This window comes from Nothobranchius furzeri, chromosome 4 (assembly GCF_043380555.1).
Source record: "Nothobranchius furzeri strain GRZ-AD chromosome 4, NfurGRZ-RIMD1, whole genome shotgun sequence".
NCBI classification, from domain to species: domain Eukaryota; kingdom Metazoa; phylum Chordata; class Actinopteri; order Cyprinodontiformes; family Nothobranchiidae; genus Nothobranchius; species Nothobranchius furzeri.
In genome coordinates, this window is record NC_091744.1 from 13111864 (window position 1) to 13138207 (window position 26344).

Consider the following 26344-nt stretch of genomic DNA (forward strand, 5'->3'; position numbering starts at 1 on the left):
GGGATTAGAGGTTCATGTTTCATTTGCTAGTTTTCTAGTAAAACAATCAAAATTGTCATCCCATAAAATAAGTGTGGCAGAAGAAGTTGTGTTGTGTCCGTGTGCCAGCATTAGCCTACCGGTGAGTTAGGGCTGGGCAATAAATCGAAAATTATCATTATCGAAATTTCTTACTCTTATCGAGATAAGTTTTCCCACCGCAATAAATTTGATAATAAAAAATGCAAAGATGTTTGTAGGTTGGCAACATTCATGTCCCTTTAAGAAGCTGTACCGCATTGAGTCAAGTAAAAATGTGACTCAACGTAATACATGTGACAGCCCCATCTAGTGGACAACTTTTGTTTCTGCACATACCTGTAGTTATAGTCCATTTATCGTTATCGAGATGAAATCCTCAATATATCATGATATTGAGTTTAGGCCATATTGCCCAGCCCTACGGTGTGTCGGTACGCATGTCCGGTGTTCCGACTATCCGTGCTACTCATCAATATGTGCTAGTTTGGGGAAATGTGCATGTGCAGACCAACTAATACGTCACAGGCTGTTCACCTGAAAAGACGTTCTACTTCTGGAAGTTGTTATATTACTGTGATGGTTCTGCTTTTTCTCTGTGGCTGTGCTCCTAAGTGTTTGCAGGTGAGCAGGTTGGAGAGCCACAGCTGCAGCTGATTATCATCCAGCCAGGCCAGAGGATATAAGGAGCGGCTTGTTGGGTACTCTAGCTCTCCTCGTTCCTTTTGAAACTAGGCTCGTGTTTTTCTCCCGTGTGCTCAGTTTTTGCTCTCCTTGTCTGCTCCAATACCAGCCCTGGATTCTTACCCTCAGCTTCCTGCAGTCTGAAGTGGATTTATTTCCCAACGCCGCTCAACTCCTCTGGTCTCCCGCTCTCCACCTCTCACCTGTCCTGGATTACTCCTTTGCCTGCTACTCCTCTCCATCAGACCATCTCCAACTCAGACCTGACTTGCCTCCCTCTCCAGCTCAGACCCACACTTTGTGCAGTAAGACTCCGCCTCCATTACTCCAGTGTTTTCTTGGTTCTCAGTTTTCATTTTTTTTTTTCTATCTTCTGTTTTAGAATCAGAACGCCCCCCTGGCCCAGTTTGGATCAGCGCTTTTCGTTTTCATTAATTTTCTTTTTAATAAAAACATATTTTACTCACCTCTCCTCGTGTTTCTTTCATGTGGATTAGAAAACTTCAGCCCAGCATGACAATTACTGCTTGTTGCATGTTTACCTGACAGTTAGCCTGCAAATGGCTTGTAGAATATTGTTTTACTGTAAACATGAACTTTCTCCCATTGTTTACTGTCATTCCCAAAATCATGACAAATGCAGTTTTTTTCATAAATCAGCACAAACTCTATTTAATTTTGTAGTAATTAAACTAAAGTTCTGTATTTTATGTATTATCTATTTAAAATAGACTGTGCGTGTGACTAAACAAGAGTGAAACTATGGTAACACGCTGCGGTAGGATAATTCGACTAGGAAGCATGGATAGTCAGAATACCTGTTGAACTAAAGAAGTGACATAAAATAGTGTATCATCTGTAACTTACCAGAATGAAAATTCAGAGAACACACTGTCAAAACACTGTTAGTGATGTTTGGAAGCCTTACAGCTACGATTCAAGCAAGCCGACAAGACTTTTGTCAGAAGAAACCAGTAATGAGGCTACCAATATGGTGGCTGCAACGGTGATGACAACATGATCACAAACCATTTTGGACTGAGGAGCAGAACCACAAGCTTCATACTTGTTTCATAACCATGTAGCTATGTTAGGGTGACCATATTTCCATTTCCAAAAAAGAGGACAGGAGTTCTGTGCCTACCGATTTCGCACACTATAGCAACGCCACACAAACCGTGTTGGGACCCATTTTTTCCCAGTGTTCTGTAAGAACACCTGGCTTAGACCCTAAATTAGATTCTGTCAAAAAATGGTTAACAATTCATAAGTAAACGTTTTGCATCTTTATTGCAAAATATATTTTTTCTGCTGCTTTAGTGCTGTAACGTTATATTAAGACATTATTTTACCTCATGTGTATAACATCCATGTGCACAGGTTAAGAATGTGTTGTCAACTGCTCTCTGCTTTTTGCAGATGATTTGGTCTTGTTGGCTTCATCAGAACGTGATCTTCAGCTTTCTCTGGAGCAGTTTGCAGCCGAGTGTGAAGCAGCTGGGATGAGAATCAGCTCCTCTAAATCTGAGACCATGGTCTTGATTCGTAAAAGGGTAGAATGCCTTCTCCGGGTCAGGGATGAGGTCCTGCCCCATGTGGAGGAGTTTAAGTATCTCGGGGTCTTGATCACGAGTGAGAGAAAACTGGAGCGTGAGATCGATAGACGGATTGGTGCTGCATCTGCAGTGATACGGGCGTTGTACCAGTCTGTCGTGGTGAAGAGAGCTGAGTCAGAAGGCAAAGCTCTCGATTTACCGGTCGATCTACGTTCCTACCCTCACCTAGAGCTTTGGGTAATGACCGAAAGATCGAGATCGCGGATACAAGTGGCTGAAATTAGTTTTTTTCCGCAGAGTGGCTCGGCTCTCCCTTAGAGACAGGGTGAGAAGCTCGGTCATTCGGGAGGGGCTCGGAGTAGATTCGCAGCTCCTCCACATCAAGAGGAGCCAGTTGAGGTGGCTCGGGCATCTGGTCAGGATGCCTCCCGGACGCCTCCCTGGTGAGGTTTTCCGAGCATGTCCAACCGGGAGGAGGCCTAAAGGTAGACCCAGGACACGTTGGAGGGACTATGTCTCTCACCTGGCCAGGGAACGCCTTGGGATTTCCCCGGAGGAGCTGGCCCAAGTGGCTGGGGAGAGGGAAGCCTGGGCCTCTCGACTTAGGCTACTGCCCCCACGACCCGACTCTGGATAAGCGGATGAAAATGGATGGATGGCGTTGTCAGCTGTGAGATTAGACGATCAGCTCGTTTAAATTTTTAGCGATTCTGCAAAATTGCCTTAAAATTTACAACCAATGACTAAATGATTAAAACGTAAATAAAACAAGGATAAAATCATGTGTCGAAAGGCTGATTCAAGAGTTAAAAGCTAAATACTTCTAAATCATTTTTTTAAAACACGGAAGTGATGAATTATAATAAACCTTTTAATGACACTGAAATTTGTGTTGAGTAGCCCAGAAAAAAAAGAGTTATTCGTGTCCAGAGTACGAAATGTTAGATTAAGTGTCACGAAATTACATGAGACAGGGTGGGTTTGAAAAGTGGACATCTGGGGCCGTATACGTCAACCTAAGCTAGTTTAACCGTTGCTGGTGAGCTCCGTTTTAACAACCGTTAACTGTTCAACAAGTTGATACAGCCTAGACTTTTAGTATTAATAGAAAGTATATTGCTTCATTTTTATTACAGTTCGAGGCTAAAATGGTCTACAGAAATACGGAAAAACAAGCAGAAACAAAAAATAAATAACTGCCAGGCTAACAGGCTAACTGTTAAAGCTAATCTAACATGCAACTTACCTCGCCATGGCTACACTGAACTTGTGGCCTGAACGTTGGTTTCCTCTCCTGCCTATTCACACAGAATATATACGTTCCACTACAAACCAAAACAAAACATTAAATAGCTGTTTCATTTTTTATTAATTTTATAATAAAAATAATAATACTAATAATCATAATAATGACAATAAACAATTAACATTATATTATAACACTCCTGTCCCCAAATAAATGGTAATTGCAAAAATAATTGCAAAAATATAGAATTTTTGTATATTTTACACACAAACCCACGCGCGCGCACACACACACACACACTCACACACAGTGGCATCATATAATTTCCAGAATACTGCAATACTATGGCCATAAGTTTGCTTCATGGTGCTGATCCAGAATATTTCCCTCATTATTTCTTTCTAGTGGTATAATAATAAAGTAATAGTGATTAAAAAAATACAGTACATTTTTTACTAAATAGGAACTTCAAAATGACTTGGGCAAACAATTTAAAATGAACAATTTAAACTCTGAACTTTATTGCAAACACAGAAAAAAAGTGTGAACCCTGGCCTCAGGTGGATCCCTGGAGTTGGATAATAGATGGCACTCAAACAAAAATATAGTGAGCAAACACAAGAAAAAATATGTCATAACAAGAGCAGTGTGCCTCATTTGAAAGTGGCCATGTTGTTGAAAAAAACAACAACTTTGTGGTCATAAACATCCCTGCTACTGCTGATCATGAGACATAAGAGAGGAAATTTCTTTCTGAATGTGAACTGGAGATTACATTTACAGCAGCTCTGATTATCATTTATTGAATATCTTGTTAAAAGCATAAACTTTTACCTCTGTCTTATAGTTATGTTGTCTTATACTTAGGTTCATAGTCTTTCAATCCGTGGGTGTATAATTAATATGTAGAAAAACCTCCATACATGTTGGACTAAGTCTGTCTGAGCTATCATCAACTCAGCTCAGAAGCAGTACAACATCAGATCACCTCATTGATGACTTTGTATCCAGAAAAATGAGATGTGTGCATTTACAGGAGGCTTCTTCCATTGTTCAAGGGGTCATCCTGCTACTTCAGAAGAGTTTTTCCAAACTCCGCACACCCACACTTGGACAGACGGAGATATTCCAGGGTTGAATTATTTTTCCTGCCCATTCAGTTCAGAGCCAGTAGCTATTTCACTCGGTGTCTCAGTCCCAAAACAAAGTGAAAGTGAATTAAACTAAGCAAACGAGAATTGTTTTAATTCCTCTGTTAGCCTGTCAATAATGCAGCAGAGCATCATTAGCACTTCAGAGGGATTATTTTATTTCTTTTCTCGTTTTTTTCTGTAAAAATTATCTCGTTGATTTGGAAAAATAGAGCAGTTTTTTTAATATCTTGTTAATTTGGAAAAACAGAGCTTTTTATTTTCTTGTGGCTGAATGCAATACGCTTCTGTATGTTTTACATTTATGTCATGAATAAATAAGGTGAATTAATAGTTTGAGTGAACATTAATATAATTTATTAAATGTGCATTATGTAGAAATGAAGTAAAAATTACATTTTGTGGTAGATTTTGGTTAATGCAACCACTTCAAACAACTCTGGAGTTTTTTGCCAGCCATTGCCGGCACTGCAGTATTAGCTCACAGGAGATACGACAGCCCCGCACTCACTGATGGTAAACAGTGGTTACGCCCCTCCTTTCTTTGTTTTGCAAGAAGAAAAACTGACAATCCCTGCAGCCAGCTAGATATGAAATATGTTTCAGTATATCCTTCCTTCCAAAATTACTGAAACATTAGACTGGCACTCTGAAGTTGCAAATGCGGTATTCTGGCTACAGAAGGCAGCGAGGGGTCTGAGTTAGCCTAATGAATGAGACCAAATATCTTGCCGTGCAATGTTTGGTCTAGGAATGCGCCATTGGAACCTCCACAGCCCCTAGCAGCATTCTGGCTGGCCAATCACAGCTTTCTATAGGCAAGGCAGCTTTATTTATATAGCAAATTTTATACACAGAGGCAATTCAGTGTGCTTCCCATTAGCAAGAAAAGCAAGCATAGTAGCTAAAAGCAGCTTCACCCTGTTTGGTTCTGACCCGGGGTTCTACCAGCTGACTGTTTCCTAGGGATCTCAAAGCCCTGCTGGGCATATATACCTGAAGGAGATTCGACATGTATTGTGGTCCCATGCCATTGAGTGATTTATAAACTAGTTACTAGAAGTACTTTGAAATTGATTCTGTAGTTTACTGGAAACCAGTGTAGAGATCTAAGAACAGGAATGATGTGTTCGTTTCTCTTGGTTCTTGTTATGACTTTGGTAGCAGCATTCTGAAAAAGCTGCAGTTGCAGTTTTTTTGAGAAGACCAGTCAAAAGTCCATTACAATAGTCCAGCCTGCTAGAGATGAACACATGAGTTTCTATAGGTCTTGTTTGGACATGAGACGCCTGAGTGGTACTATCTGATGAAGATGATAAAACGCTGATCTATTTATAGCCCTAATGTGACCAGTGAAGCTCAGGTCTGAATCAATTATGACACCAACATTTCTAACCTGGTCCTTTGTCTTTACTCCTCTGGAGCCAAGCTGATCAATAACCTCCAACCTATCCTTCTTATTTCCAAAGACAATAAATTCAGCCTTGTCTTTGTTTAACTGGAGTAAGTTTGACTGCATCCAGTCATTGACTTGCTCCAAACACTGACAGAGTGAGTCTAGAGGACCACAGTCACTAGGTGATAGATCTAGGTAGATCTGGGTGTCGTCTACATAACTATGATAGGCAATGCTGTTATTGTGTATGACTTGACCCAGGGGGAGCATGTAGAGATTGAAGAGCAGTGGTCTGAGAATTGAGCCTTGGGGGACCTCACAAGTCATAGTGATCAGCTTTGATTTGTGATCACCAATAGAAACAAAACACCTGTCTTCAAGATAAGATTGGAACCAACTATGGACTGTACCTGAAAGTCCCACCCAGGTTATGAGCCTATCAAGAAGGATGTTGTGGTCCACAGTATTAAAAGCTGCACTGAGATCAAGCATCATAAGGACAGATGTGTTGCCTGAAACTGTATTTAGACGAATATCATTTAATACTTTATTAAGTGCAGTCTCAGTGCTTTGGTGTTGTCTAACTATCTAGCAGGTTGTCTCTAAAAAGTTGTTCTGCTGGATCATAACAGCTTTTTCAATAATTTTCCCAATGAAGAGCAGATTAGCATTCTGCCATATGTATTGTATCCTGATGTAATGAGCCACCACTACATATATCTATTTAGTCTAGCTTGCCAGGCTAGGTCTAAGTGACATTTCATTAACACTGTAAAGGGTCATTTTTAGCATACTGGCTGAAGAAAATGATTGAAAAATATGAAAATGTTGCAAAGTATCCCTTTAAACAGAGATTTGAATTGCACATGCTTACACATTAGGGTTACGCAACAATTTCCCCTTTTTTTTTTCTTTTATTTATTTTTTATTTTTATTATTATTTTTTTTTTTGTTCCACATAATGGAACTTGTAAAACTCCATACATTCTGTTCTGGCACATGATGGAGAAAGTTTGTAGTGGGCGCGGTTTTATGTGCTGCGTCACACTTCATATGATCTAGTGTAAGCCATCCATTGGTTAAATTAGGTCAACGGGGGTTCCCTGCCCCAAATGCAGGGGTGGAAAAAATAAATCGAAGGCATCACTACGAAATCGTCAATCTCTGGCACAGCAGAGATCATATACGGCTGTGGTAGAGAGTGCACACAATTACCTGAAATACGTTGTATTTCAGAACCGTTTACAGTCGACCATTCGTATTTATTTACTAAACTTGAATTCTGTCTCCATAGATAGGTCCTTCATAAGGTAAGTTAGCCTTTTAGCTAAATCAGCTACCAGACAAACCGGCAAGCTAATCTGCATTGTCTAAACCACAATTACCTAGTTACAAACAGTTGTTGTCCGAAGTTGCTAACTCTTTGTTTAGTTAATGGTCAAAAATAACCACATTAGCCACGAACGCTGACATTTTAAATGTTCATTCGGTTTGTCAACTTGTTTTCTTTTATCTTAGTTCTCGTTTTAATAGTTCGAAAGTGTAAGTTGTTGATTGGGTTAATAAAGTTTGGCAAAACGTAATATGTCTATTATCTAAAGCTTTACCGGCAATTAAAGGGCTGATAGTTCTTGATTCAACGTTAATTTCAAGTCCACTGATGTCTTATGGTGAGGTAACGTCATGTTGACTTAGCTTTCAGCACTCATATTAGGATGAAAGGCTCTGGTTTTGTACGAATGTAAAGTGTTGGTAACAATTTGTTGGCAGTTTATTCCCAATGCTTTCTTGTAACGTCTGAACATTTGCCAAATTTTAAAGCTTTCCCCGACTCACAAAGTGCCCATAGCTGGAGGAAAAACGACGACGCCACAAGTTAGCCAGCGCTAGTTAGCTTGCTAAACTCGAAGTTGCTGTTGTTTCCTGGGTTAGCGTTAGCCATTTCAGGTGACAGTGATGTGGTCTGTAAATGGACATTTACGTTCTGTTCTTACTGTATGATTTATCTCGTGTTAGCTGTCAGCGTAGGTACACTGTGTTCCTGACATGTCTGCAACCTGAGCACACAAAGAAAAAAAAACGAATCGGTCACGTCATGTCGTCTGTGAACATGCGACAAATGTGAGATTAGCAAAGTGTTGTCAGCACAGACATGAAAGGCCTCATACACCAGGCCGTTCATCTACAAAGATTTGCGCAGATATGTCTAACACATGTATGCAACTATTAACTTTGAAGCGGAATTGATTTGTTGTAAAGCCCGTGTAAATCTCCCAATATTCACGAACGTCTGCACAAGACGCTTCCCTTTTTTTTTTATTTACACCCGGTTTCCCCCTTTGTTTGATTGCATGATTCTGATGGCGCAGTTGAATGTTGGCTAAAATGTTAGCCATTGTGCAAATGATTTAGCTAAGATTGTGACCAGATAAGGATCACCTGTAGGTGAATTGGTGATCTTTATTGGTGATGTTTTTAGTCAAGTTTTTTAATTATATAATTGTTTACGTGAACTGTCTGGGTCTTTAAAGGAATGTTTATAATTATAGCAAAATGCTGAATAAAATTGTCACGTGAAATGTGTCATAAAGATAAAAAAACACTTGGGTCTCTTCTAATAAAATTGTCTTAATCAGTTAAGTTACGAAAATCAGTGAACTCTTCAGAATTGCACATGTCAGCATTTTTCATGATAAAGGATTTAAGTATTTTACACTACTGCAGGTACTGTTCTGCTGAAATTTAGATCCGAATCATTGAGTCTGACGGTCAGATTTTTTTGCCATCTGTTCGTGACCATGGTGTTAGTAAAATTTTAGCCATTAAACAAGCAAAACAAACTGAAGCAGTTGTGTAAAAAGGAAACAATATTTGAGTTAGACATTTTTTTCTTGTTTACATAAACACATCCTTGTTACTCAGCTAAGGCTCAGAAAGCATAAAGATGTAACTGTTCTCAAGTAATTTATAACTTGAATTTCAATAATGAGTAATCAATTAGTCAGTGTTCCCAACTACTAACAGGTTAGAGTTGGACTATAATGATAAATGACCTGCTCTTGTAGCGCCTCTCAGAGTCAGAGGACTCCAAAGCGCTTTACACTTCAGTGCAACATTCGTGCATTCACACAGTGGTAGTGATAAGCTACAGTGTAGTCACAGCTGCCTTGGGGGTGCATTGGCGGAGGCAAGGCTGCCGAGCACATGCGCCAACGGTCCCTCCGACAATCACCACCGGCAGGCAGGGAGGGTTAAGTGTCTTGCTGAAGGACACAACAGCAGAATTTTCTTCCAGGAGCCGGTATCAATCCTACAACCCACTCTACCTCCTGAGCTACTTTCTTCTAATACTTTTATTGGCAATAAATTCCTCAAATGTTGTCCTCTATAATTAGATATTAACTTTTTTGCCCTGATTTACTGTAGCTATGTGTTTGAGATCACATTCTTAATTTTTTTTTTTTTTTTTTTTTTTTTTTTTTTTTTTTTTTTTAGCACTTAATATTGTTTACCAAAGAAATGGTGATGGAGAAGCCAAGTCCCCTGCTTGTAGGGCGGGAGTTTGTGAGGCAGTATTACACACTCTTGAACAAGGCACCAGATTTTCTTCACAGGTAAGTATATAAATGTAATTAAGCTTTTTTATGTAGACAACATTGTATTTTTTTATGACTAACTGTATATTCAGGTTCTATGGAAGGAATTCTTCCTATGTTCACGGGGGGCTTGACACAAGTGGGAAGCTGGCAGAAGCAGTGTACGGGCAAGCGGTAGGTGCTACAGCTTGATAATGACAATTCTCTTTGTTAATACGCTTTTGAAATGGAATATTCTGAAGTTGGGGTTTTTAAAATGGGGATTGACCACCCTAGAATTCTGGGTTTTTCTTTTTCTTTCTGGCTCCACACCCTTCAGGAAATCCACAAGAAAGTCATGTCCCTGCAGTTTAGTGAATGCCACACAAAGATCCGGCATGTCGATGCCCATGCCACTCTGAGTGATGGAGTCGTGGTTCAGGTCCTTGGAGAACTGTCAAACAACGGTCAACCTATGAGGAAATTTATGCAAACATTCGTGCTTGCTCCAGAGGTGAGTGCTCCCAACGTTCAGATTAGTTCACAAGTGTGAAATCGACTCCTAACCAGTAACTTACCACAGACATTACTTTTATATTAATCTTGTATTAAAATGCAGTATATATGTCACCTATGTCATAATGGTCAAATGTTTGAACTGTCATCATAAAGTAGCAAAAAGGTCAGGCATGGTTAATTAAAATCATTGTTTTATGGTGAAGCTTAAATGATCTGCATTAAAATGTCTGAACTATGTTGCCAGGGCTCCGTGGCAAACAAGTTCTATGTCCACAACGACATCTTCTGTTATGAGGATGAGGTCTTTGGAGACTCTGAGGCTGAGCTGGATGAAGGTGAGGTGCTTTTGAACCGTGTTCATGGCTTTTTACTAACTTGCTGTATTTTTGTGTTGATGGGTGTGATTAGTGTTGATGTATTTTCTACTTTTCATCTAGAATCAGAGGAGGAGGTTGAGGAGGAGGCAGAGGAGAGGCAGCCATCACCTGAGCCGCTTCAGGAGAGCCCCAACAGCACCACCTACTATGAGCCTCACCCTGTCACGTGAGCTAAATTGATCATCATCTTGGGAAATCGGTTACATTTAGAAACTATTCTGTGTAGAGAATCTGCAGCAATAAATCTATTTTCTGATTTATTAGGAGGTGTCTCAGATTAATTATATCTGTGAAGAAAAATAAAACCCTTCATGCACGGTGGTGTTTTTCTCCTGTTAACATAAGACATCAGTTGTTACCAGCCAGATTGTGCAACGTTTCCCCCTCTTACCTTTGAGGCAGCCTGTTGAGTGCAATACTAACTACAGGTCTCAATTATACAGTATTTATTCATCTCTCATTTGGGCAACAGCATTTTTATTTGGATAAAATTTCTACTAGTTCACTTTGTTGTGGGTGTAGTTGTAGCTGTTTAGCGACTGGGCTGCAGAGGTTTCAGTTTTTGTATTTTATAACTAGGAACTCTTGCCTAACTTAACATCCAGTGAGAAAGGGTTGTAGCTGAGCGCTTTATTGGTAAAAATTTCAAGGGGGGGAGGGAGAATTCTGAAAAACGTTCAAACTTGCTTGTTCCAATAAGAGTTGCTCACATTAGTCATCTGCCTTGAAAACAGGATTTTTTCTGTGGACTGCTTCCTGAGGCACATTGTTGGCATGAAAAAATAGTTTGAACACTTAGCAACAACAGCATGAACACAAGCCTTTTTTACATGACACCATGCCGGCAAATCAGCGTAATATTACCGCAACATTGTGTGTTTATAAATGCGCTGTGCCGGCATGGTATTGCACTAATTTTGCAGCATTCATTTGGCCTCGCTTGGTAGTAATATTGCAGTAATTGTCTGTCTCATAAACAGCGATTGCACCTTGGTGCAACAGAGGGAGGTGTCATGATGATGTAGGGCATGGGTACTCAGTTCTGGGCCTGAAGGGCCCGTATCCAGCACGTTTTGGTTTTAACCTGCTTGAAAACACCTGATTTCAATCAGCAGATGATTAACAGGCTTCTGCAGAGCCTGATGAGCTGCTGCACAGGTGATTCAACCTCTGAAGCAAGTGTGTTTGAGCAGAGAAACCACTAAAACGTGCTGGATACCGGCCCTCAAGGCCCAGAATTGAATTGCCCTGACATAGGGAGTTACTGCCGAGCTCTGGCTGGTAACTTCATTGAAAATGAAAGTAAACACGGGCCGTGAGTTTTGCTTTTTGAACAAAATCAGGTTAGCTGGAGCTCGGATCACCAGAGACTGCATGGGGAGTGTGGAGGACAGCTGCCTTTAGCAGTGGCTTAGAATAACGTGATCGCATTAAAAAGCTAATTATGTTCAAGATAAACAGAAGTCTGCGGCAGCACAGAGACCACCCCCATACCCTCTTTATGCCTCCATTGCCAAATCTTTTATATAAAGAATACAATTGCACCACATTACCGACAACCTATTAATGACCTGAGGCATCAAATAGACAGCATTGTTTTGTAAAAAAGGCTTTAGAATAGTAGTATTTTGGGTCAAACTCTAATTTTAACACAAGAAGCAGAAATAACAGTAGAATTCGACTGTACAGCACTGTAGGAGTCTTGTAGCTGTGTATATTAGGAGCTGCTATTGCTTTGGTGCAATAAAACTAGAATAATTGTTATCTTGTACACAAAGTAGCAAAGTTTCTTTCATATTTACCATGACTGTTTTGGCTTCTTACTGTTGCTTTTGTCATAGCTTCATCTTTGTAAATGACACAATCAACATTAGTGAAGCAAAAGAAGCCAGAACTGTCAGCAAAATAAGGTAAAAACGGCAACTTTGCTACTCTGTGTACAAGATAAAAACCGAAAAACAATGAAACTAGAAAAGAAACAGAACATAGAACATAACAAGGAATACTAGAATAAAATTGGTAAGTTTTAATCGACAAAAATCAGAATCCGATTTATTGCCATGTAGGTGAGGGGCTCAGCTACTAGGAATTTGTTTAGGTGGCAAGGTGCAAACATACATTCAAGTCAAAGTTAGGTCAGGCAGTATTTACATTAGGATACATCAAATAATCAGGAAAAAGATGGTGTCTTAAGCTGGTGTGGTAAACGAAGTCTATATCTAAGTAACTTCAGATTTGGTGCTGTGGTTTGTCAGACTACAGCTCAAGTTTAGCTTTTAGTTTTTAAAACTTAAATCATTTGTTAAACTGACAACTCTTGTTTTTTTTTTCCTGCTCAGTAATGGAGTAGAGGAGCCGATGGAGGAACCAGCTCCAGAACCAGAACCAGAGTCGGAACAAGAACCAAAAGTAGAGGAGATTCGGCCCGAGGTAGAGGAAAAGGTTATGGAAGAAATGGAGGAGAAGGCGCCTTCACCAGCACCTGTAGAGTCTCCACCAAACCCCCAGGAGCCCCCCAAGGTAGGATCATGTACCTTTGTTAGGTTTATTTCTCAGTAGGTAATCATGAAACTGGTTAGTTTACTGGATCTGAAGCACATTCATGGTTATGAATCAGTGTTTTGAGTGTTGCTTTATTTAGCAACAGAAAAAGAAGCAGAACTGGGAGAATCAGAGTGTATTAAACTGAACAAAACTACAGATAAAGTTGGCTTTAATTTTTAAACGTTAGGTGGAGGTCTCCTGTACAGAACACCGAAGATAATCAGACTTATTGCTCTAAAACTAGATGACTTAGAAGAAAGGAAAGTATGGATGTACATAGTTAACCGGATAATTGCTGTAAATGTCATAACTGGGTAAAAAGGTTTTGCCTGGATAAATGCTGAAGCAGTTCATGGCTTTTTACCGTGTGCCACTAGAAGGCGAAAGAGCACTGCAAAAAAATTATGTTAACTTTTAAAGCACAGAAGAGGTGAGCTCGTCACATGATCAAATAAATTTACTCAAAGATGAAGCGATTAAGAGAACAGCGTGGGAGCATTTTATTCTTGGTAGTGAACACAAAAATGAGCCCCACATTGAAGCGATGAGCCTGACAGAACATAGAAATGAAGCCGCGCCACAGACTGAACCGAGACCAGCCACAGGTCCGTCTGCCATAAAGAAAGAAAATGATCTTTTATAAAGCGCCTCTCAACATAAAAATCACGAGGCACTTCACTAAAACAATCATTTAAAATATAAAAAGAAATTTTAAAAAAAATTTTAATGATTAAAATGAGGAAGAAAAAAAACATTTGTGATTAAAAAATGTAAGAAAAGGGAGAGAAAACGAATGGGAAAGAGGGAAATCAGAGGATCCCGGGAAAGGCGACATAAGAGCAGAATAAGGAGAGAGTGATGCAAAAGTCAGGTTAAACAGGCGAGATTTCTGTTGCTTGCTGACTCATGCTTAGTGACGGTGTCGGTACAAGATCTGCTCGGGTGCAAAATTGGCTCGGGGTCCGTCGACTGCCGATGACTTCTAAGTAATTGATTGGCTGAACATGAACCTTACGGAATTACGCAATCACGTTACGTTTGTCCAGGCAAATCTTTCTGTTGGAAAGATGGACAACTTTTACAAAGAAATCCATCATTACCTCTTTGAAAATACACTTTTAGCATAGAGCTGCTTGTATATTAGGGCTTAATGATTAACTGCATGTGCAATTAAATTGCGATGTGACAAAAGGAGATTTTCTAATTGCAAAGGCTGCAATTTGGCAGCGAGTGGTTTGCGCAATGCTAATATACATGGAAAAACCCATAGCAATGCTAATGCTAATATCGCCGATTACATTATTACAAATTATGAATTAGAAACGTGCCAAATGATTACATTTGGAGTCTAATAGAAAGTAAAACTACCATCAATCAAATAAGGACAGACAGGTATTTTAGTAAAGCCAGAAAACTTTTAACTCCAGAGTTTTGGCTAGCAGCTATGAGCGTAACTGAACTACGCATGGACAAGACGTCAAAAACTCTCAACACAAAATACTTCAATAAACGGGACACACTTCTTTACTGCAAATACAATTTCACAGGTGTTGCTAATACCTATGATCCTTCAAGGGATGTGCTCAAAGAGGAGTTCAACATTATGAATAAAATAGTGTTTTATTTTACAAATACTATTATAAACACAAACTTACGTCTTAAGAAACATTATTTTAATAACGAAACTGCTAAATTCTTTCCAACAGTATAGATGTGTAGTTTATTTTGTCCGAGTGGGTTTGCCGTACTTTGACGTCATCGGCAGTCGAAGGACCCTGAGCCGATCTTGCACCCGAGCAGATCCTGTACCGACAACGGCTGTTTTACGTCTGCCTCATAAGAGTAGTTAGTTTTAATAAAATGATTTAGTTCATCATTTCAGTGATGAAGCAAAGTCAATTATGTGACAAGGTATTGAAACTTGTGAACTTCCTGCTCTTCATACATTAATTAGACATTCTTCCTGTTGCTACGATTACACAAATCTTAAGCCGGGCGTACACTGTGCGATTTTTTTCACTTTTTTGAGCCGATTTTCCACTCGTGTGAGAATCCACAAGATCGGGGCGAGTTTTGCGCCGAGCGTCGTGTAGTGTACAGGGGGTCACGAGAGGCGATTAACACCACGTGACCAGCTACCGATCAGCAATCGTGAGCTCGCACGGACTTCTGGAGTGCTTGATATTTTGCTCGTTCCTTGTGAGGGTTGAAGAGGCGTGGCGAGCGGCTGCAACTCAAAGTACCAGAACCGCTCACGGCGCATGCGCAATCATGCGTCAACACTGCTCACCCGCTATTTCCCTAATAACGCACGTTGTTCGTTTTTTATTTCCAAATGTTTTTTTTTTTTTTACACACAGTGACAAGGATTGTCAGGAAAGCATGTTTGTCGTGTTCATGTCAAATTAAACTGATCACAAAACACAGATTTACTTTCTTTATTTTGTTTTCCTCATCCAACCCCCATAAATCCCTGTGTGTCCTCCTGCAGCACTCTTGAGGCGAAAAAAGACAAAAAAGTCTGACGTGTTGTGTAAAAACTTCTATTTTTAGCATATTGTTTAGGTCCACGTGCTGCTACCAGACGTACAGTGTGAGCAGTCAGTTCGTATCCGAGAACTGGGTCGTACAGTGTTAGCCCATGACTCGTGAGATCTGCCCTGAGAGGAAGTCGTACAGTTTGAGCTGAAGCTGAGTGCTACGAGTGAAAAAGTCGCACAGTGTACGCCCGGCTTTATTCAGAGACTTAAACATTTTTCATGCAGCGTTTATCCCTGGTCTCCATAATACCAGCAGTTGGGACTCTTCCTGTTTGCAGTGGGAAGGAGCTACATTTCTGATCAAAGGCTGAAGTGTTTGCACTAAACTACATATGTTTAACTGACTATTTATTTATTTAAGATGGCATATTTCATATAATTTAGTTGTCTTACTTGGATCGGATTTGTTGTACTTTTGTAGGGCTGCAGCTATCGAATATTTTTGTAATTGAGTACTCTATTGAATCTTTTATCGGTTAATCGAGTACTCTAATAAATTACTCTTTTGCGTTTTTAAACCATTATATCAAATAGCATGTTATAAAATATGAAAGACCTCTTGAAATGAGAAAGCAATTGCCAGTTATTCTTCAAGTTTTTTTCAAAATTAGTTTTCAAAACTTCAGCACTTCAACTTTACTTCACAGTAAACAAATGCGAGCGGCTGCGGCCCAAACAGAACCAGAACCGCTCACGGCGCATGCGCAAACATGGCTCGCCGGCTGTTTCCCTATTAACACACGTTCGTTTTAATTTCTACACTTTTTTTTGTCTCACACTAACAAGGATTGTAGAAAGCGTGTTTGCCGTGGTTATGTCAAATTACACTGATCACACAACATTTATTTACTTTCTTTCATTTTCCTCCGCCACTCATAAATACCCGTGTCCTCCTGCAGCAATCCTGAGGGACAACAGACATCAATACACAGTAAAAAGTCCGACGTGTTGTAAAAACTGCTATTTTTAGCACATTTTAATTCCAACGTGTTGCTACCAGACGTACGGTGTGAGCTGAAACTGACTGCTACAAATGAAAAAGTCGCACAGTGTCTGCAGAATATATAGAAATACAGGCTAAAATGCATTATCTTGTAGAGGCTCCGAGTCCGCTTGCAGAAGTGACATTTACATGTGGATGTTTCCTGGTCAGTCAGGTGCTGCAGCTTGGAGGATGTGGTGTTGTGGTCGGCTAAATCCGTTTAACAGTATTTACACTGGAGTACGTTTTCCGCCTTACGACGTGAAAAATGGTCCCACATCTTTGACATTTTGTGTCTTTTTCGCACTCCACTGGGGTCCACATTGTCCGCCATGGCTTAAAAGAAAGTTAAGTTGCGTTCGCTACTCGCGTGTGCATTCAGTGCAGTGTGTATGTGCGTCACTTATTTTGGTCCAGGTGAAACATGACCACGGGCGATTGCAAAGCCATGAATTAATTAAACATGAATTAAACGAAGCTTCGAGGCAGAGAATTTGACTCGAGGATTTTTTGTACTCGAATTATTCGAGGTACTCGAGGAATCGTTTCAGCCCTATACTTTTGTCTGCACTGTGAACGTAGCCTTAGTCACAGTTTAAGACAGAAAAGCGCTCCAGTTGAAGGTTGTGCTGTTTGTTTCCTACGTCTCACAACAGATTTTACTATACAGTCATTTAGTAAAGTTTCTTGTTCTTGCTTCAGATGCACAGATGTTGAACACGGGCGTTAATGGTGCTCTAAAGTTCACTTTCATTTCTCCCAGCCTTTCTCCTGGGCTCTGGTGACCAGTAAAAACCTTCCTCCTACTGGCACAGTCCCCTCTTCTGGAATCTCCCCACATGTTGTTAAAGCTCCGAGCTCACAGGTAAGTCAGACTTTACCATGGAAATATCAACATTCAATATGTATTTGAGGAAATTCTGTGTCTAAAGATGCACCAGAGTAAAAACCTGAAAGCAGCGCTCTAGTTAAACGTTTGTGAAGAGAGGCCCATTATCGGTGTGCTGGTTATTTCTGGGCCTTAGCCTATGTGTACATGGTACCATGTGGGGCTTAATTTTTCTTGTGTGATGTGCTTTATGCAGCCCAGAGTTGAAACAACAAAGCAAGAGACGCAGGCAGCACCGCTTCGCCCCAGAGATCAGCGAACCCGCGATAGACCAACCTTCACCCAGCGAGGTCCCCGACCCAGTAATACTTAAGCTTCTCAATTTCAGCCTTAATCCACTTTCCCCTTTGGACTCTCTTTCCTTTACTGTCTGCACATTTCTGTCACTAATAGATGGTGTTGGATCTTCAGAGACACAAACAGGGAAGCCACACTTAAGTTTTGTTAACAAAGGTATCACTTGTCTTCACGCTTTATTATTAGATTAGAATATTAATCCGTTGTTTATGTGGTGCAGATGTTGCTAATCTGGTGTGTGTTTGTGTTCAGGTGGCAGAGGAGACTCTGAATCCGGGGACATGGACAGCAGGAGGATTGTGCGGTACCCGGACAGCCACCAGCTGTTTGTTGGCAACCTTCCACATGACATCGATGAGAACGAGCTCAAGGAGTTTTTCATGAGTATGTTTGTTTCTCTCAGAAATCAACACTTTGGTATCTTCAGCTTTCTGCAGTCATCATCCAGTAAATGTTGTTTCTGTTTGTTGCAGCTTATGGGAACGTGGTTGAGCTGCGAATCAACACCAAAGGAGTCGGTGGGAAGTTGCCCAACTTTGGGTTTGTGGTCTTCGATGACCCCGATCCCGTGCAAAGAATCCTGGGGGCCAAGGTAGAAGGGGCATGTATCAACAATTCATTACCCATTTTCATTTGTGTGGTGGTTTGGGGACTCATCTTTTATTTGATTTACCACTTTTTAGTCCATTGTTCTGGAATTTCCTTTTTCATGCTGTCACAAAGAATTTTTCCATATCGTTTCATTATTTAAAGTATTTTGTTTTGCACGTTTATCCAGTCAACGCTTGCTTTCACCTCCTGCTCTGTATCACTTCTCTCAAGCCCGGATCACACTGAGCGATTTATTATTTTTTTGGCTGTCACACGGGAATTTTCAAGTCACACTTGAGAATTCCAGAAAGTGTCACACTGTACGGCGTAAGATTTCAGTGAGGCAGACTGCATGGCGTCTCTCCAGCAGGACACACTACTTCATGAGCACACCTCATGTAAGCATACGAAGCAGACCGCTAACAAAAACAAAGCTGAAAAGATTAAAACACTTATTTTTAGTGTCAGTTCATGACCCAACTCATCTTCCTCAAAGAGGAAGCTCGTCTCGTCTCGTCTTCCTCCGCTTATCCGGGTCCGGGTCGCGGGGGCAGCATCCCAACTAGGGAGCTCCAGGCCGTCCTCTCCCCGGCCTTGTCCACCAGCTCCTCCGGCAGGACCCCAAGGCGTTCCCGGACCAGATTGGAGATGTAACCTCTCCAACGTGTCCTGGGTCGACCCGGGGGCCTTCTGCCGGCAGGACATGCCCGAAACACCTCCCCGGGGAGGCGTCCAGGAGGCATCCTGACCAGATGCCCAAACCACCTCAACTGGCTCCTTTCGATCCGGAGGAGCAGCGGTTCTACTCCGAGTCCCTCCCGAATGTCCGAGCTCCTCACCCTATCTCTAAGGCTGAGCCCGGCCACCCTACGGAGGAAACTCATTTCGGCCGCTTGTATCCGCGATCTCGTTCTTTCGGTCATTACCCAAAGCTCATGACCATAGGTGAGGATTGGGACGTAGATCGACCGGTAAATCGAGAGCCTGGCTTTCTGGCTCAGCTCCCTCTTCCCCACGACAGATCGGCTCAGCGTCCGCATCACTGCAGATGCCGAACCAATCCGCCTGTCGATCTCCCGATCCCTCCTACCCTCACTCGTGAACAAGACCCCGAGATACTTAAACTCCTCCACTTGAGGTAGGACCTCTCCCCCGACCCGGAGGTGGCAAGCCACCCTTTTCCGGTCGAGAACCATGGTCTCAGATTTGGAGGTGCTGATCCTCATCCCAGCCGCTTCACATTCGGCCGCGAACCTACCCAGCAAGAGCTGAAGGTCAGAGCTGGATGAAGCTAGGAGGACCACATCATCCGCAAAAAGCAGAGACGAGATTCTCCTGCCACCAAACTCGACACACTCCACACCACGGCTGCGTCTAGAAATTCTGTCCATAAAAGTGATGAACAGAACCGGTGACAAAGGGCAGCCCTGGCGGAGTCCAACCCTCACTGGGAACAGGTCCGACTTACTACCGGCTATGCGGACCAAACTCACGCTCCTCTGGTAAAGGGACTGAATGGCCCTTAACAGAAAGCCACCCACCCCATACTCCTGGAGCGTCCCCCACAGGGTGCCCCTGGGGACACGGTCATAAGCCTTCTCCAAATCCACAAAGCACATGTGGATTGGTTGGGCAAACTCCCATGCCCCCTCCATCACCCTTGCAAGGGTATAGAGCTGGTCCACAGTTCCACGGCCAGGACGAAAACCACATTGCTCCTCCTCTATCTGAGATTCAACTATCGATCGGACCCTCCTCTCCAGTACCTTGGAGTAGACCTTTCCAGGGAGGCTGAGGAGTGTGATCCCCCTATAGTTGGAACACACCCTCAGGTCACCCTTCTTAAAGATGGGGACCACCACCCCGGTCTGCCACTCCCTAGGAACTGCCCCCGATGACCACGCAATGTTGTAGAGACGTGTCAACCATGACAGCCCTACAACATCCATAGCCTTGAGATACCCAGGACGAACCTCATCCGCCCCCGGGGCTCCGCCGCTGTGTAGTTGTTTGACTACCTCAGCAACTTCTGCCCCCGAGATCGGACAGTCCATCCCCAGGCCTCCCAGCTCTGGTTCCTCCTCGGAATGCGCATTGGTGGGATTGAGGAGCTCCTCAAAGTATTCCTTCCACCGTCCGACTATAGCCTCAGTTGACGTCAGCAGCTCCCCATCCTCACTGTAAACAGTGTGAGCGAGTTGCTGCCTTCCTCTCCTGAGGCGCCGGACAGTTTGCCAGAACCTCTTTGGAGCCGATCGATAGTCTTTCTCCATGGCCTCACCAAACTCCTCCCACGCCCGAGATTTTGCCTCGGCAACTGCCACTGCTGCACCCCGCTTGGCTATCCGGTACCTGTCTGCTGCCTCCGGAGACCCACAGACCAGCCACGCCCTGTAGGCCTCCTTCTTCAGCCTGACGGCTCCCCGAACCTCTGGTGTCCACCAGCGGGTACGGGGGTTGCCACCACGACTGGCACCGGCCACCTTACGACCACAGCTAGCAACAGCCGCCTCGACAATCGCAGAGTGGAACAAGGCCCACTCGGACTCAATGTCCCCCACTGCTCTCGGGACGTGGTCAAAGCTCTGCCGGAGGTGGGAGTTGAAGACCGTCTTGACAGGTTCTTCTGCCAGGCGTTCCCAGCAGACCCTCACTATGCGTTTGGGTCTGCCAGGTCTACGCGGCATGTTCCCTTGCCATCTGATCCAACTCACCACCAGGTGGTGATCAGTTGACAGCTCCGCCCCTCTCTTCACTCGGGTGTCCAAAACATACGGCCGCAGGTCAGATGATACGACTACAAAATCTATCATCGACCTGTGACCTAGGCTGCCCTGGTACCAAGTGTACCGGTGGGCATCCTTATGTTCGAACATGGTGTTCGTTATGGCCAAACTGCGGCTTGCACAGAAGTCCAATAACAAAACACCGCTCGAGTTCTGATCAGGTGGGCCGTTCCTCCCAATCACACCCCTCCAGGTCAAGCTGTCATTGCCCACGTGAGCATTGAAGTCCCCCAGCAGGACAATGGAGTCCCCTGATGGAGCACTATCTAGCACTCGTCCCAGGGACTCCAAAAAGGGTGGGTACTCTGAACTGATATTTGGCCCATAAGCACAAACAACAGTCAGGACCCGTTCCCCGACCCGAAGGCGCAAGGAAGCTACCCTCTTGTCCCCCGGGGTAAACCCCAACACACAGGCAGAGAGTCTCGGGGCTAACAAAAAGCCAACCCCAGCCCTCCGCCTCTCACCCGGAGCAACTCCAGCAAAGTAGAGTGTCCAACCCCTCTCCAGGTCTCGGGTTCCAGAGCCAATGCAATGTGTCGAGGTGAGTCCGACTATATCTAGCCGGTACCGCTCAACCTCTGCCACAAGCTCCGGCTCCTTCCCCGCCAGCGAGGTGACGTTCCATGTCCCAAAAACTAGTTTTCTTGTCCGGGGATTGGACCGCCAAGGCTCCCGCCTTGGTCTGCCACCCGATTCACATTGCACCGGACCCTTCATGTTCCTCCTGCGGGTGGTGGGTCCACAGTTGGACGAGCCCATGTATCCGGTTCGGGCTGGGCCCGGCCGGGCCCCATGGGCGAAAGCCCAGCCACCAGGCGCTCGCTCACGGGCCCCAACCCCAGGCCTGGCTCCAGGGTGGGACCCCGGTAACCCTCCGGGCCGGGTACTCCGACTCTTCGTTTTAACCGCCATGAAAGATCGTTCGAACCGTTCTTTGTCTCACCCTTCACCTAAGACCAATTTGTCATGGGAGACCCTACCAGGGGCACTAAGTGCCCCAGACAACATAGCTCCTAGGATCATTAGGGCACTCAAACTCCTCCACCACGATAAGGTGACGGTTCAAGGAGGAAGCTTTGTTTTTAAAACCCTTGCTTTGGCGTCAGACTCCGGCTGCAGGTCTCCTTTTTCCCGTCTCCCAGCTAAACAGCTGATCGGTCTGCTGGACATTCATCCTGCTCATCCTCCCACTAAACTGCAGAGAAGTAACAATCTGCCACAGATCTCTGCAATATCCAAACTTTTGCCGTGATTTCTGTCTCACTGCTCTGCAGCGCCGCTCCGTGTGCAAGCTCACACTCACGCTCAGAGCTTCCTCTGTCCCTCAGCTGCAAAACGCTACTTAACCATCCTTATCAGTTGAATATGTGAGATTTCCACCAACAGCAAATGGATCTCATGTTTTTATGCTTTATTTTATATGTTCGTGAGCTCATCTCCTCTCACACTCTCACAGATCAAAGAATCATAGTTTTCAGAATTTATTTGATGGTCTAAAAAAGGTTGTTTAATTATTTTTAGTCTAACTCCAGTTTAACTTGGGCTGTTAACAAAAATCAAAACTGGTGTGTGGTTTATAATCCGCATAAATTGAAACCGAAGCTCAGAGAGGCAGAGTCTTGCTGCTGCAGCGTCCCAAATGTGTGTGTTCATTGGTCGGTTGCAGACGGGAGTGATAGGTTTTCAAGCATGCTTGTAGATTGTTAGAGGCTGTCTTTGGTTGTGAGACAGCAGAAGAAGCTGTCGCAGAGCTGGTCAGACTGAATGAACACAGATGTTCAAATCACCCTCACGTTCACAGATTTTTTTATTTTATTTTTTTCTCTCGATTATGCTCGCGTGGTCTGGACTTTATAGGAGAACAAAATATTTGTTTTGCTTAAGGCTACACAAAACTGCGCACATTTATTGCCATTGTGATATCTTCATAGCCCTGTTGCAAAGAACAGAAGAAATGGAAATAAATGGTCAGCTCAGATGTTTGCTACACATAACAGTGACACAGAGGCATGACGTTTTTGACCAATCAAGTAAAGCCCTTCACGCATTTGGCCAACCGAGTGGGATAGATGTCCACCCCATAGGCAGACAGCACGGCAAACAAACACCTGAGTTAGCTTAGAGAATCATGGCTGAGGGCAGGAAGTGTGTGTAAAATGTTAGCGAGAAAGAACTTGTGTTTAAAACAACAGCGTGTCTCTTATTTGGAGATACATTTGTTACAATAGAGATGACGTTCATCAAACACAGGTACGTTGCAAAAGTGGTAACCACAAGGGGAAACGCAATCATAGAGCTGTACAGTGGTGTGAAAAACTATTTGCCCCCTTCCTGATTTCTTATTGTTTTGCATGTTTGTCACACAAAATGTTTCTGATCATCAAACACATTTAACCATTAGTCAAAGATAACACAAGTAAACACAAAATGCAGTTTTGAAAATGATGGTTTTTATTATTTAGGGAGAGAACAACATCCAAACCTGTGTGAAAAAGTAATTGCCCCCCTTGTTAAAAAATAACCCAACTGTGGTGTTTCTCACCTGAGTTCAATTTCTGTAGCCACCCCCAAGCCTGATACTGCCACACCTGTTTCAATCAAGAAATCACTTAAATATGAGCTGCCTGACACAGAGAAGTAGACCAAAAGCACCTCAAAAGCTAGACATCATGCCAAGATCCAAAGAAATTCAAGAACAAATGAGAACAAAAGTAACTGAGATCTATCAGTCTGGTAAAGGTTATAAAGCCGTTTCTAAAGCTTTGGGACTCAAGCGAACCATAGTGAGAGCCATTATCCACAAATGGCAACAACATGGAACAGTGGTGAACCTTCCCAGGAGTGGGCGCCCGACCAAAATTACCCCAAGAGCGCAGAGACAACTCATCTGAGAGGTCACACAAGACCCCAGGACAACTTCTAAAGAACTGCAGGCCTCACTTGCCTCCATTAAGGTCAGTGTTCACGACTCCACCATCAGAAAGAGACTGGGCAAAAATGGCAGATTTCCAAGACACAAACCACAGTTAAGCAACAAGAACATTAGGGCTCATCTCAGTTTTGCTAAGAAACATCTCAATGATTGCCAAGACTTTTGGGAAAACACCTTGTGGACTGATGAGACAAAAGTTGAACTTTTTGGAAGGCAAATGTCCCGTTACGTCTGGCGTAGAAGTAACACAGCATTTCAGACAAAGAACATCATACCAACAGTAAAATATGGTGGTGGTAGTGTGATGGTCTGGGGTTGTTTTGCTGCTTCAGGAACTGGAAGGCTTGCTGTGATAAATGGAACCATGAATTCTACTGTCTACCAAAAATAACCTGAAGGAGAATGTCCGGCCATCTGTTGGTCAACTAAAGCTGAAGAGATCTTGGTTGCTGCAGCAGGACAATGACCCAAAACACACCAGCAAATCCACCTCTGAATGGCTGAAGAACAACAAAATGAAGACTTTGGAGTGGCCTAGTCAAAGTCCTGACCTGAATCCTATTGAGATGCTATGGCATGACCTTAAAAAGGTGGTTCATGCTGGAAAACCCTCAAATAAAGCTGAATTACAACAATTCTGCAAAGATGAGTGGGCCAAAATTCCTCCAGAGCGCTGTAAAAGACTCGTAGCAAGTTATCGCAAACGCTTGATTGCAGTTATTGCTGCTAAGGGAGGCCCAACCACTTATTAGGTTCAGGGGGCAATTACTTTTTCACACAGGGCAATGTATTTTGTTCTCTCCCTAAATAATAAAAACCATCATCTCAAAACTGCATTTTGTGTTTACTTGTGTTATCTTTGACTAATGGTTAAATGTGTTTGATGATCAGAAACATTTTGTGTGACAAACATGCAAAAGAATAAGAAATCAGGAAGGGGGCAAATAGTTTATCACACCACTGTATACCTCCAGAAAGCAAGCGTTGGCAAACCCAAAGTAAACGATTACATTAGTAGTTGACCACTGCTTTGAGGCAGAAGGTACACCTGCACTGGTTTTATCACCATGACATGTTGCTTTTTCAAACCTCCTGTCCTGCAGTCCTCAAATCTTTTTTTTTTTACATTTTATTGTTTTCCTGTGCATGTCTTTTCAACTCTTTGTCCTGTTCCGGTAAATTATTGGTGGAAAAATCAGTAACGCAAAGTAGCTCCTGTGCTCAGATCAGTGAACAGACAAGGAACCTTTGTAGTGACGGTCTTCTTCTTTTTGCAGCCCATCATGTTTCGAGGTGAGGTTCGTCTCAATGTGGAGGAGAAGAAGACGAGAGCTGTGCGTGAGCGAGAGACCCGTGGAGGAGATGACCGTCGGGACTTAAGGCGCAACGACCGGGGTCCTGGGGGTTCACGAGGTGTCATGGGAAGTGGAATGATGCGTGAACGCGACGGGAGGGGGCCGCCACCTCGAGGCAGCATGGCGCCCAAACCCGGCATGGGCTCTGGACGAGGCTCCAGCGGTCAGGGAGAAGGCCGCTTCCCAACCCAGCGCCGCTGAGAAGACCGCTTTAGCGTGGAAGTAGTATTGTGTTCTTCATCTTGAACCGTTCTCGTTAATGAAAAGAAATCGTCTTGTAAAAAGTAAATATTTGGTGTTTCCTTTTTTTCTTTTCCTTTTTGCTTTGGAATGTGACACAGCCTGTCAAACAATTTGTTTGTGAAATAGACAAAACCAAATAAGCAAACAAAACATGTCGCTTATTAGTCGTGAGCATCCTTTTTGGGTATCTCAAGAATTAAAACTTGAATTTGTCAATTTGTGAATAAAGACAAACCAACCAGGACTATTCTGCCACATTAGGAGGGACTGAGAAGACTTTAAACTTCAACAGTGCAGCCCGGCGTTTTGAGAAGAGATTATAAACCTTGACATAACCGTCATGTTGATTCATGAGTCCTCTGTTGCACAATTTATATCGTAGTTTTCTGCCCGTTACTGTTGAAGAAGAGTGCAGTTTGAGGAAAGGCCTGGGCTTTTTCTTTTCTCCCTTTTGAAAGACCACTGCTTCAAAATTGCATAATGCACTCACCAATATGCACTAATGGGTACTTTGTTACGTTACGTTGTCATCCATGCTCTGAGCACAGCTGGAGAGACCTGTTTTGTTCTAATGCGATACGACTTGCTGAGACCGGTCTCAGTCACGGCCTGGCTGCTGTGACCAATGTACTTTTCACACGTCTGACCCAAATCAATGCT

General features: G+C 43.0%; 2 protein-coding genes and 1 long non-coding RNA gene across 5 annotated transcripts in view; 2 read left to right on the plus strand and 1 right to left on the minus strand.

The window, feature by feature from the left end:
- The window catches only part of LOC107374083 (outer dynein arm-docking complex subunit 2), a 49331-nt gene extending 45781 nt beyond the window's left edge, over positions 1 to 3550 (minus strand). The window contains exon 1 of the mRNA XM_070550599.1: positions 3505 to 3550. Within this exon, the coding sequence (XP_070406700.1) occupies positions 3505 to 3512 (8 nt within the window). The 5' untranslated portion in view covers positions 3513 to 3550. The remainder of the gene's footprint in view (positions 1 to 3504) is intronic.
- On the plus strand, positions 749 to 1168 carry LOC129164205 (uncharacterized). The gene is made up of 2 exons (XR_008563807.2): positions 749 to 1007; positions 1085 to 1168. It is a non-coding gene; the product is annotated as an uncharacterized lncRNA (long non-coding RNA).
- Positions 3551 to 7179: 3629 nt separating the features above from the next.
- g3bp2a (G3BP stress granule assembly factor 2a) lies at positions 7180 to 25843 on the plus strand. 3 transcript variants are annotated; one of them, XM_015965399.3, is made up of 13 exons: positions 7180 to 7361; positions 9547 to 9665; positions 9740 to 9821; positions 9967 to 10140; positions 10390 to 10480; positions 10583 to 10688; positions 12862 to 13042; positions 17352 to 17453; positions 17674 to 17779; positions 17871 to 17930; positions 18027 to 18158; positions 18248 to 18375; positions 25364 to 25843. In XM_015965399.3, the coding sequence occupies exons 2-13, from the start codon at positions 9571 to 9573 to the stop codon at positions 25640 to 25642; spliced, it is 1536 nt and encodes a 511-aa protein (XP_015820885.1). In that variant the 5' UTR covers positions 7180 to 7361; positions 9547 to 9570; the 3' UTR covers positions 25643 to 25843. The 3 variants fall into 3 exon arrangements, with proteins under 3 accessions (XP_015820885.1, XP_015820894.1, XP_015820902.1); XM_015965408.3 differs by having other exon boundaries at positions 18248 to 18366; XM_015965416.3 differs by having other exon boundaries at positions 17674 to 17767.
- The last annotated feature ends 501 nt before the right edge of the window (positions 25844 to 26344 follow it).

Bases quoted from the DNA above. Each gene is read 5' to 3' on its own strand.
- g3bp2a (XM_015965399.3), top strand. From the start codon at position 9,571: ATGGTGATGGAGAAGCCAAGTCCCCTGCTTGTAGGGCGGGAGTTTGTG. The intron at 17,780-17,870 runs GTAATACTTAAG...TGTCACTAATAG, and splicing joins CCAGCGAGGTCCCCGACCCA to ATGGTGTTGGATCTTCAGAG. The intron at 18,159-18,247 runs GTATGTTTGTTT...TGTTTGTTGCAG, and splicing joins GCTCAAGGAGTTTTTCATGA to CTTATGGGAACGTGGTTGAG.